The sequence below is a fragment of the Oncorhynchus kisutch genome, linkage group LG27, assembly GCF_002021735.2.
Source record: "Oncorhynchus kisutch isolate 150728-3 linkage group LG27, Okis_V2, whole genome shotgun sequence".
Taxonomy (NCBI): domain Eukaryota; kingdom Metazoa; phylum Chordata; class Actinopteri; order Salmoniformes; family Salmonidae; genus Oncorhynchus; species Oncorhynchus kisutch.
The window spans coordinates 32,790,878-32,802,562 of record NC_034200.2 but is presented as its reverse complement, the minus strand read 5'-3'; the positions used below and the strand labels follow the sequence as shown (position 1 = coordinate 32,802,562).

Genomic DNA, 11,685 nt, shown 5'->3' with positions numbered 1-11,685 from the left:
AGAGGAAAGAAGTCAGTTGAATGGATCAGTGACAGCCAAAAGCTAGCAGAAAGAGGTAGGAGGAGGAACATACGAATGTCAGGTGAGCATACGAATCATTTGTGTAGATGAGGCTAAGGTTACTGGCATACATGTAATTAGTCAAGGAAGGTGTAGCAACTCTGCCTGCCAGAGGCAAGGAGACAGACGTGAGGTTGTGACAATGATGTAGTCGAGGAAGGTGGAGCCGTAGAAGTGAGTTTAGTCAGAATGTTCTCCTTCAGTCTGTGGTCGAAGAGTGACACGGTCAAATCAACCTGAAGTGAACTGGCAATATCTTACTGTATCTTGAGTCAGAAGCCACCGGGAGAACATTACCAGACTGAAGATATGGTAATCTGTAAGAAGAAAATCTGGATAGAAGATTAGATAAGGATTTATCCCGTGGCTAGACGAGCCACTAGGCTTGAGGTGTGGTATATTTACCACAAGGGCTGCCTTTAGCTGTTGTATATTGGCCATATACAAGCCACAGAATGACAAATGATGCAAACTAGAATCTAGCTCGAATAAAAACATTAATACAAGATGGTATACATCAAGGGTTTTATTTGACAGTGATTAGATTTAAAAACAGCATAAACCGGAATGTTAAGAACTCTGGCTTGACTTGAGGGAGATATGGGCAAAGCTGGTGACAAACAAACCAGATCACCATGACGATAGCCATAGCAACTAACTGGTCCTGTCCAACATCCAAATGTCAGTCTTAACCCATTGACACACAGCCATAAAGAACATAAGATATGGATATCATATAGCACGAAGTACAGTGTGCCTTTACAGCATGACCTCTCACAGACTGGATGCACTTTATTCCACAATCATCAATATCATGGGAGACACACACGAAGAAAAGCAATGTCACCTGCAATACATGAGCCTGGTCCGAACATCACAGTAATTCAATTTACTTTTAGTTGGCCAGGACTTTCGCCTCAAATATCAAACCACTTTACAATATGTTAAAACCTGGGGGCATAGGGAGCCTGGGCCCATATTCAGAGCGTCTCAGAGCAGGAGTGCTGATCTAGGATCAGCCCTTACAAAAAACAGATTGAAGTATAACTGAGGTATGCAGTATCCAAAATAACACTTTCTTACTGCAGTAATGTTGCACTGTAACTGCAGTTATTCTGAAATGACCGTGTCCAAAATACCACAGTCGACTGCAGTTACAATGCAATCTTTTTTGTAAGGTAGGTCCGTCAGTCTATATGACCATATTCATAACGATCTAAAAGACTAGACGGATTCTAGATCTGCTCTCCTACTCACACTTTACAGGACCAGGATTTATAGAGGCACGTACAGTAAAAGAAACACCAAGGTATGTCTCCTTCATTGGTTCAGGGCTACAGGATGACTGGGAAGGTCACAGTGTCATGCATTTCAGTCATAACCAGTCGTTTTAACACAACATCAGACAGAGTTAAGCGTTGCATGCAGAGGGGAGTGGGAGAAAGAACCCTGTCAATGAATCCATGGATTAAGAAAATAATTTAGCTGCTTTTCGAAAGACTAGATCTTTAAGAAATATCTTTAAAATAATTCTCCAACATTGGCATGACAACCATTAAAGAAAAAAACATAGTTTTAGCTGTATGGCTCCATGAAAGACAGAAGAGAGTTGCTAACTAAGTTGTCCTTTCCCACTTGGAACTTGGAGCCACAGTTGGCAACATGATTGATCATTTTGTGAGTGGTTTTAGATGGGGCCCAAGTGGACAGCCTTGAAAAAGCAGCAGCTTTCAGCTTTCTCAACATAAAAAAATAATAATGTAACAATGTCCACTATAATAAGAGCATACTCCAGGTTAAAGGAGGGTTATTCTCCATTTGGTGGCTAACTGGCATGGTCCAATAGTACAGAAGAAATTAATAATAAGCAATATGGAATATTAAAGAAAGTGTAAATATAAAACAATACTGCTTATAGAAAAATAAAAACAAGAAAAACTCGAATTCCAAGTAGGAGCGAAATAAGCTAAAAAGTGGCAAGCAGTACGAGACAAAGACCAGTTATCGCTCATCTCCACACCCTTCTCTTCCGCAATCCTTCCATCCATGTCTGGTCAAGCTCAACAGCTTGAAAACCTGCAAGGAAAGACAATACCATAAAATTCTGACTTGTATTTCCTAACTTTGGATGTATATGAACACTCAATGGATCAACAAATCTGCTTGAGTATCTCTGAATAGGTCATAAAAATAATATTTACCACTTAGCAGACACTTTTATCCAAAGAGACTTACAATGCAGAGAGTTTAAATATTTGAACTGTGTGTATTTTATACAGGTATTGAACCCACGACCGTGGCAATTTAGATATACAGGTCCACAATATGCCAGGGTACATTTCAGTCTTCACAGCTTGGTTGTGCGGAGTGTCAAATGGACTTGTTACCGTGGTGTATTTCACACATGCTGGACATCTCCCGCGCCGTCAGGCTTGATTTGCATCTGAGCCTGCATCTTGGTAATCATCTCCTGCATCCTCCTCAGCTGCACAGAACACAAAACAGCATTATGACCAACACATAGAAGAACTACCTTATTCACATGAAATAAACACATCACAGTCCTTCAAATAAAAGTGAGGGTGTAGGATGTAATGCGAGGGGCCATTCAAGACTGTGTGATACTTGAACAGGCAGAGAGAGAGAGACCTAGTAGAACGGTAGTGGGAGTGATGAATGAGAGGGAAATGAATGGTTAGCTATTTACCTCCGCCTCCTTCTCCTGCAGGATCATGTCCTTGTCCATTTCCTCCGGCTCAGGCCCCTGGCCCTGCCCCTGCCTGGAACATAGACACAGGTTTGGTGAGTTTGGCTCTTTAAGCTGAAGTCCCAATCATTGGGGAGACTTACCGTAAATATCCAAAGACTGACACTGGAAACCTCGTACATTTCAAGTTCTTGCAAGTCTGTTTTTACATAGTTTGTGCAATCAGAAGAAAATACACTTTTCAATACTCCCATTGTCATTCATAGAATGAGCAGAAAAGGTAGAGGACGGAAAACCCCACCGTGCATAGGAGGTCTCTGAAAGGCAGTTTAGTAAAAGCCCAAATCTGGTGTGGGTGTGTGTGTGTGTGTGTGTGTATGTGTGTGGTTTCTAGCATTTAAGCAGACACGTAGACACGTAGAAAGAGGGGCAGCAGGTTAAGGTAGAGCAGTGGACAGCTGGCTGCTAAAGTGAAAGAGGGCAAGCTGCAGAAGTAAGAAGAGGGGGTCGGGGGTACCTCCAACAGTTCACTCATGGGATTGGACAGACCAGAGCATCATTGGGCTGATGACAAGCCAATGGGAAGGCAGTAAAAGCACTCCCTTCTCCTGGATTGGCTATAGGGGAAGGTCTCAAAAAAATCCAAAGGGTCCAAACTCTTACGAGTTATATGATACCCATACAACCTATAACAGACTATGTACTGGTTAAAAATCCATAGTCCACTAGGATATTCAACCATAACCCACTACCAAGGTCCAATTGTTGTAGAATATACATCCAAAATTATACATCCTGTTAAAAAAATATATGTATTTTACAACAGTGTAATGTTAAACACATTTAAATGCGAATGATCACCTAACTACGTATTGACAGAAGTTTGCCCCAGACAAGTACCACTGTCTGAGACACTGGATTAGTTACCCATTCAATGTCTTTATAATCAGGTAAGTCATTCAATTCCAAGTCAGGCAACTGAGTCGTGTTAAATTGTGTCAACATCATCCGTTATATGCGGCATTAAGTCCTTGATTGTATATTATATTACCATGTATGGGAGTTTGGGAGGGGTGGGGGGTGGGGTGTAGAAAGGCAAGCAGACAGGTACGTACGCAGGAGACATAACATAACCATGGGAGGACAACCTTCCACCCCGTTTGAGGCGCTCCGAGCGGAAGTTCTCGTAGTGCAGGTCCTGGGTCACCTCCTGCAAATCCTGCATGTGGGTGCTGCGGATGGATAGGCGTCAATCAATCAATGAAGCACTAAACCAACAACTTAACTCAAGTTAGTCGATCACAGAAGGCTTACCTCATAATGGAATCGCCAAGCAGTATGTGAGACAGGACAGCCACTACTTATGCCTGATAAGTAACGGATTGATAAATCACACACTTATGGCCGTGGCTGCGAATACGGATTTTTCACGTGCAGAAATCTCTGCATCTTAAGCTACGGCAAATCGGGTTTCAGAAAATCCAGAACCACAGCCACTCTGTTTTTACAACTGACACAGCTTAGTAAAAAGACAAGCATTCATCGATAGAGTATAAACTAAATCAACCATGAACACTAAATCAAAATCGCCACCAATTTCAAATCAGGATTCTCAAGCTGTTATTCAATGCTGCTATTCATGTCTGATATACAAAGACCTCAAAGCAGCTCCTCAGACAAGGCCCAGTGCAGTCCCCCTATCTCCCACCCACTCACATCAGCATGGTGCGCAGCTTGAGGAAGTCGTTGTGCTCGGGGTTCTCCACTTCCACCACGCCCCAGGGGTACAGGCGACCCCGCACCTTCTTTCCCTTGGCCTCGATCTGCTGGTTGGAGCCCACCACCGCAAAGGGAATACTGGCCTAGGGGAGGAGAAAGGAGGACGAGGAAAGAGCAGAGCTTAATGGTTCAAATAGCTACCATGTTCTATTCAGTATGTGGCCCGTGCAGCATTCAAACCCACAACCCTAAATCAACCAACGTGAGACCTTTTAAAATGTATGTAGTTTTGTCCTTGTCTATTAATGTTCTATATGACGGCATGTTTCATGTGGATCCCAGGAAGAGTAGCTGCTGCTTTCGCAACAGCTAATGAGGATCCTTTGGTGTTACCAAAACACTGAGCTAAGATTTAAAAATTATTATAATATTTTTTTTATCTGAAAAAATTAAAAAACATTAAATAAATGTAAGGAAGTAAGTTTTGCATTAGGTATCTTTGTAAGGAGATAAATTAGTTGAGGTGGAGGAGAGGATTACTTTGAGAGTCCTGGTCTGCTCCTTGAATTCTTCGTCCTCGTCAGACTCTGCGTCAGGGAGGTGATAGATCTTGATACTATGCTCATCAATCTCATCCAGGATCTATAGCAACATGGAGGATGGAAAAGTCATTTTGGCCATTTACTTTTGATACATAAATACATATCAAAAGTAAATGGCCAAAATATATATATATATATACACACACCTTTGTTTCAGAGGGATTACTTAATAAAATACAGGCACATGGTGCAGTTGTCTTAAGTACGATAGCAACATCCACAGTACGATAGCTACATCCACATACCTTGTTTGACAACACTTAACCTGTTCTCCTATCATATACTTTTGAGAGTCAAGAGCTATAATATGTGTCCTACCTTGACATTGAGCTATACTGTGTTTCCTACCCTGCGCTTGAGCCGCTCCCTCTCTCGCAGGGTGAGTGTGTCAGCCTTAGCGATGACAGGGACCACGTTGACTTTGTTGTGGATGGCCTTCATGAACTGTACATCCAGAGGCTTCAGCCTGAGAGAGAAAGGGAGAGCGGGAGGGTGTAAGAACGGGGAATTCCACAGGGGGGTGCTCATGTAAAGTCAAGGTAAACTAAAATGTTGAAAATGTGATGGTTAGTATTACATTGTCAAGACTGGCATTGATATGGAACTACTATTGGTGTGTGTGTCTTAGGGTTGGGCGACATCAACCTTTGTCCTTTTGTGATAAAGCATTGGCACCTATAAAATCTTGGTATATGATATTATCGCCCCCTATTGCCCCCCCCCCCCCAAAAAAAATGTAAAGAGCTAAAAAGGAACAAGAGGACTCATGACAAAATATATTTGAGCCAAATATTTCTTTTGTAGCCTATTCCTCCATAAGAGCGGTGGCACGAAAGAGGTGTGCCTGCCAACGAGCAAGTGACAGTTAATGAGCCTCGGTGGCTGTGCGCCGTGTGATGGTTGTGAATCATCAAGGGCCCGGCTACAGCCACGCAACTCTGCTGTCCCCAGAACTGAGTAATTATTCAATGATTCGTGTTTTTGCCTAATCTTCCTCTTATTATTAGGCTTCTATACATTGTAGGTAGGCTTACATACAGTGCATTCGCAAAGTATTCAGATCCCTCGACTTTCCACATTGTTACATTACAGCCTTGTTATAAAATGGATTCAAAATAAATGTTTTCCCTCATCAAGCTACACAAAATACCCAATAACGACAAAGCAAAAACAGGTTCAGATTTTTTTTGCTAATTTATAAAAAAATAACCAGAAATACTTTACTTAAGTATTCAGACCCGTTGCTAGGCGACTCGAAATTGAGCTCAGGTGCATTCTGTTTCCATTGGTGATCCTTGAGCTCTTTCTATAATTTGATTTGGAGTCTGAGGTAAATTCAATTGATTGGACCTGATTTGGAAAGGCACACACCTGTCGAGATAAGGTTCCACAGTTGACAGTGTATGTCAGAGCATAAACCAAGCCATGAGGTCAAAGGAATTGTCTGTAGAGCTCTGAAACACAGAACTGGGGAAGGGTATCAAAAAATGACTGCAGCATTGAAGGTCCAAGAGCACAATGGCCTCTATTCTTATATTGAAGATGTTTGGAACCACCAAGACTCTTCCTAGAGCTGGCTGCCTAGCCAAACAGCAATCGGGGGAAGAAGGGCCTTGGTCAGGGAGGTGACCAAGAACCAAATGTTCATCTCACAGAGCTCCAGAGTTCCTCTGTGGAGATGGGAGAACCTTCCAGAAGGACATCTATCTCTGCAGCACTCCCCCAATCAGGTCTTTATGGTAGAGTGGCCTGACAGAAGCCACTCCTAAGTAATAAGCCCAACTGGGCACCTAAAGGACTCAGACCATGACAATTCTCTGGTCTGATGAAACCAAGATTGAACTCTTTGGCCTGAATGACAAGCGTCATGTCTGGAGGAAACCTGGCACCATCCCTACGGTGAAGCATGGTGGTGGCAGAATCATGCTGTTCGGATGGTTTTCAGCAGCAGGGACTGAGAGACTAATCAGGATCGAGGGAAAGATGAACAGAGCAAAGTACAGAGAGATGCTTGATTTAAACCTGCTCAGGATCTCAGACTGGGGCGATGGTTCACCTTCCAACAGGACAACAACCCTAAGCACACAGCTAAGACAACGCAGGAGTGGCTTTGGGACAAGTCAATGTCCTCGATTGACCCAGCCAGAGCCCGGATTTGAACCCCATCTAACATCTCTGGAGGGACCTGAAAATATCTGTGCAGCGACACTCCCCATCAAACCTGACAAAGCTTGAGAAGATCTGCAGAGAAAAATGGGAGAAACTCCCCAAATACAGGTGTGCCAAGCTTATAGCATCATACCCAAGAAGACTAGGCTGTAACTGCACTTCAACAAAGTACTGTGTTAAGGGTCTGAATACTTATGTAAATGTGAGAGTTCTTTACTTAATACATTTTAAAAAATGAATAAAAACCTGTTTTTACCATGTCATTATGGGGTATTGTGTGTGGATTGATTAGGAAAAAAACGATTTAATCAATTTTAGAACAAGGCTGTAACGTAACAAAATGTAGAAAAAGTCATGGGGTCTGAACACTTTCCAAATGCACTGTATATGCCAGTTAGGCTATACACCCCTTTTAAAGCGGATTAACGTGGTTAAAATTAATCATTGACTTGGCCACTTTAGTTGTGAAACAAACCTTAAAGCATATGCCTATAGGCTAGTCTACATAAGAATTTAAAAAAGAGGCTTTGTTTCTTATGCTGGGCATCATTCACAAGTAATAATATATTATCCACAAGTGATAAGTTAATATTGTCACCCATCAGACTACTCTTGATTTAATCTTGTCTTTACCTGTATACTAAATAGTGTGATATTTGTTTTGATTTAGACTGGACCATTATCATGCACCTGTATGGAAACATGGGCAGTGGGAAAAAATGTCATCCATGCACTTAAACGGCGAATGGAGGAGGCTTTTCCCTGTGGTTTATTTTCATGCCAGGTAGGCTGTACTCCTGCTGTACAGAGAAGCAATGTGCTTAAATATTAGGGAAGTTGATCAATAAAAGTAGGCCTAGCCTAAGCTGATGGGATCCTCGTTTTCAGAGGCCATCACTCGGTTTTCTCACACAATTACATAGTCTATAGAAATGTTGCGCAAACATGAGCACTCATGAATTGTTTGATTAGATTTTCTAATAAATTTGCATTGATGTCAGAGTGATTAGAGGGAGAATAGAGTGCTGAGTACCAGGCAGTTAGCAAGTTTGGTAAGCTATTAATGACCAGCAGAAACATCAGAGGTTGGACAAGCCTAATTACAGTGACTAAACAGTCATGTGGAACTTAACAGCAGTCATAATTCGTGACCGGTGGTGTGGGGGTAATATGGTCACCGCAACAACCCTAGACGGAGCTAAGCTTTTCACCAAAGCAGCGCAAAATGTCCAGTCTCAATATCAGAAGATCTAGGACATATAGCCAAAGCCTATATTGTTTTTTATAGCGGTGTCAAATTATTTTAACTTCTCTAGGATAGGTGGCAGCATTTGGAATTTGAAAAGCATGCCCAAATTCAACTGCCTGCTACTCATCCCCAGAAGATATGCATATTATTAGTAGATGTGGATAGAAAACTCTGAAGTTTCAAAAACTGTTTGAATCATGTCTGTGAGTATAACAGAACTTATGTAAGCAGGCGAAACCCAGAGGACAAACCATTCACATTTTTTAAAATATATTTTAGGTCACCCTCTTTTCAATGCATTTTCATTGGGAATCCAGATTTCTGCTTCAGTTTGTTGTCTTCCTGTATTGAACACAGATCATCCAGTCTTTCAAAAGTAGTTTGAAATGTTTTGGCAAATTTTACAGGTAACTTTTGAGATATTTTGTAGGTCACGTTGCGCAAGTTGGAACCGGTGTTTTTCTGGATCAAACGCGCCAAATGAAATGGACATTTTGGATATATGGACAGAATTAATCGAACAAAAGGACCATTGCTGTTTATGGGACATATTGGAGTGCCAACAGAAGAAGCTCGTGAAAGGTAAAGCATGATTTATATTTTTATTTCTGTGTTTTGTGTCGAGCCTGCAGGGTTGAAATGTTCTCCCTTTTGTTTATGGAGGTGCTATCCTCAGATAATAGCATCGTTTACTTTCGCCGAAAAAGCCTTTTTGAAATCTGACATGTTGGCTGGATTCACAACACATGTAGCTTTAATTTGGTATCTTACAGGTGTGATTTCATGAAAGTTTGATTTTATAGGAATTTGAAGCTCTGCATTTTCTCTGGCTTTTGGCCAAGTGGGACGCTACAGTCCCACATATCCCAGAGAGCTTAAAAGCACAATTTGGTATTTTCTCTCCATTTTGATGTGAATATTATTTCAGTGTTTGTGCATACTTGCTTTTCTCCTGCCACGCTACTTCATATTAAAACAATACATTTTTGCTATTTATTTTCTTCTGAAATAGACATTTTCTCCATATCATGCTTCTTTAGACCTGTCTAAAATAAATAATTGATTTATTTTGAAGGTGTAGGTTAGAGTACATAGATTTATTAGACTTTTTAAAATGGCTTTTAGGCTGTGTGGAAGTCAGGAGGCTAAATGTGTTTGTGTTAGTTAACAGTCAATTACTGAGACCGGCAGTTATTTGCTTGACAATCATCTGCTGACAAAATTTTGTGACCGCCACAGCCCTGTCTACTACAGTGTTATCTTACATTCTATGACTTGTTTAAAACAAATTTACTGAAAAAGGTTACGCAGGCTATAGCATGGCCCTGCTATGGGTTGCCCGGTCAGCTCTATACTGTCTGGTGCCAGTCAAGTTGAAATAGGCTATGCATTGTCGGTTACATCACCATTGACGATGGCTGTCAATCAGCTTCAAAATCCAATACTATCACCCAACCCTAGTGTGTGTGTGTGTGTGTGTGTGTGTACCCATGGCCCAGCGGGGAGATGAAATAGAAGCAGCAGTGAACGCGGTTGTCCACGATGTGCCGGCGGTTCAGACCGCTCTCGTCGTGGAGGTATCTCTCAAACTGGTCGTCAATGTAGGCGATGATGGTGCTGAAACTGCGGGAGAACAGAGGAAGCAGCACGGTGGTGGGACCATGTAGTTAAACACCTTGTGTGACATCGTCGTCGCTTGTTACCACAGCAACAAAGTCTAAATATATCATACAACTTTATGAAAACAAACCGTTGATTTTTGATCTTTATTTAAAGTTATGGTTAGGTATAAGGTCAGAAGTGTGTTTACAGTTAGGGTTAAAAATCTATTCTATAAATAGGAGCGGTTGAGCCATAATTAGGACTTTGTGGCAACCATATGACATGGTTACAAAATACAGCAACGGTAGTCCAGCAATAACATATTTGTCCATGCACAAACAGATCATGGAGAAATAAAGTTATTACATTTGAATGGACAGGATCAGGTCCTCTGTCTATACAACCATAGCGGCGTACCAGTCCTGGCTGTTGATGGCGTCACCGTATCCGGGCGTGTCCACCACGGTGAGGCGGAGCTTCACCCCTCGCTCCTCGATCTCAACCGTAGATGCTTCGATCTGAACCGTGCGCTCAATCTTCTCTGTGGATTACAATTAAAAGGAGATAAAAAAAGGTTAGGCTTTTACTTTCCAGACACTCTTGAGGCCACTGAATAAATGAGGGGTGATTTGGCATAATTGGTTTTAAAATGTATTCCCATTAGGTTATGCAGGAACAAATTACATTTGAGTAATAGCTGGGAGTGTGGCCGTGGTATGTGTGTACGTCATACCTGCTGCTCCGGGGATGATTCTCTCTGGGTAGAGATCAGTGAGGAACAAGCTGTTGATGAGGGTGGACTTCCCCAGACCAGACTCACCTAAACACGACACACAGAATCAATAGATAAACTATCATTCTGTTCCAAAAAAAAAAAAAGGAACCAAATTAGAAACAGAATAGATTATATTGTGCCTGCATGGCAACAGCCAATATAAAGGTAAAGGCAATATACCTGATTACCTTTAGTCTACAAACCACAAATACTACAAGAATCTACAAAATGTGTGCAGTTTTTATTTATTTATACACAAAATAGCCCGCTAGTTGGCAGACATCCAGCCTGGACTCTGTATATTAGCCAAGCACTAACCAATGATACACATTAGGCCTCTCATAGCCTGGGAAATGCATTAAGCTGGCAGTAAAACCAGATTTATCTAAAACACACAGTCACACACAGACAGTTTCCAGCAGCAGAGGCCTGGCCAGCACACAGGGCCACATTCCAGTCTGGTTTATTTTAAGGCAGAGGGGATAAGTGTACAATAGGGCTCTCCTCCTCCCCTACACCACACAGACAAATAGGGAGATGAGAGAAAGGAAAACCATTTCACACAGCTAAACTAGAGGACCCAGAGAAACCCTGCCTCCATCCGTTTGCATAGTTGAGTCCGCAGCTGGACTCCAACTGTGACCTAAACCAGGACCTCTGACATCATCCCTGACACATCCCACTCTCAGACACACACACACACACATAAAAACACTAAAGGAAACGATGAGATATGGAACACTGGTTACTGACAGATGTGGGGAGGGTGGGAAATGTGAAAATGGTGAGGCGAGGCTATGAG

General features: G+C 41.9%; 1 protein-coding gene across 6 annotated transcripts in view; it reads right to left on the bottom strand.

Annotated features, from left to right (window-relative positions):
* Positions 1–568: 568 nt before the first annotated feature.
* Positions 569–11,685, bottom strand: part of LOC109871529 (septin-2) — a 16,904-nt gene continuing 5,787 nt past the window's right edge. For 2 of the 6 annotated variants that reach the window (XM_020462417.2, XM_031806415.1), the window contains 10 exons: positions 10,842–10,928; positions 10,526–10,649; positions 9,995–10,129; positions 5,437–5,554; positions 5,027–5,128; positions 4,484–4,629; positions 3,883–3,999; positions 2,768–2,840; positions 2,448–2,545; positions 569–2,136 (listed from right to left, as the gene is read on the bottom strand). In XM_020462417.2, the coding sequence (XP_020318006.1) occupies positions 2,459–2,545; positions 2,768–2,840; positions 3,883–3,999; positions 4,484–4,629; positions 5,027–5,128; positions 5,437–5,554; positions 9,995–10,129; positions 10,526–10,649; positions 10,842–10,928 (989 nt within the window). In that variant the 3' untranslated portion in view covers positions 569–2,136; positions 2,448–2,458. Of the gene's footprint in view, positions 2,137–2,447; positions 2,546–2,767; positions 2,841–3,284; positions 3,464–3,882; positions 4,000–4,483; positions 4,630–5,026; positions 5,129–5,436; positions 5,555–9,994; positions 10,130–10,525; positions 10,650–10,841; positions 10,929–11,685 lie in introns of all 6 variants that reach the window. The other 4 variants (XM_020462418.2, XM_031806416.1, XR_004205710.1 and 1 more) reach the window with 3 other exon arrangements.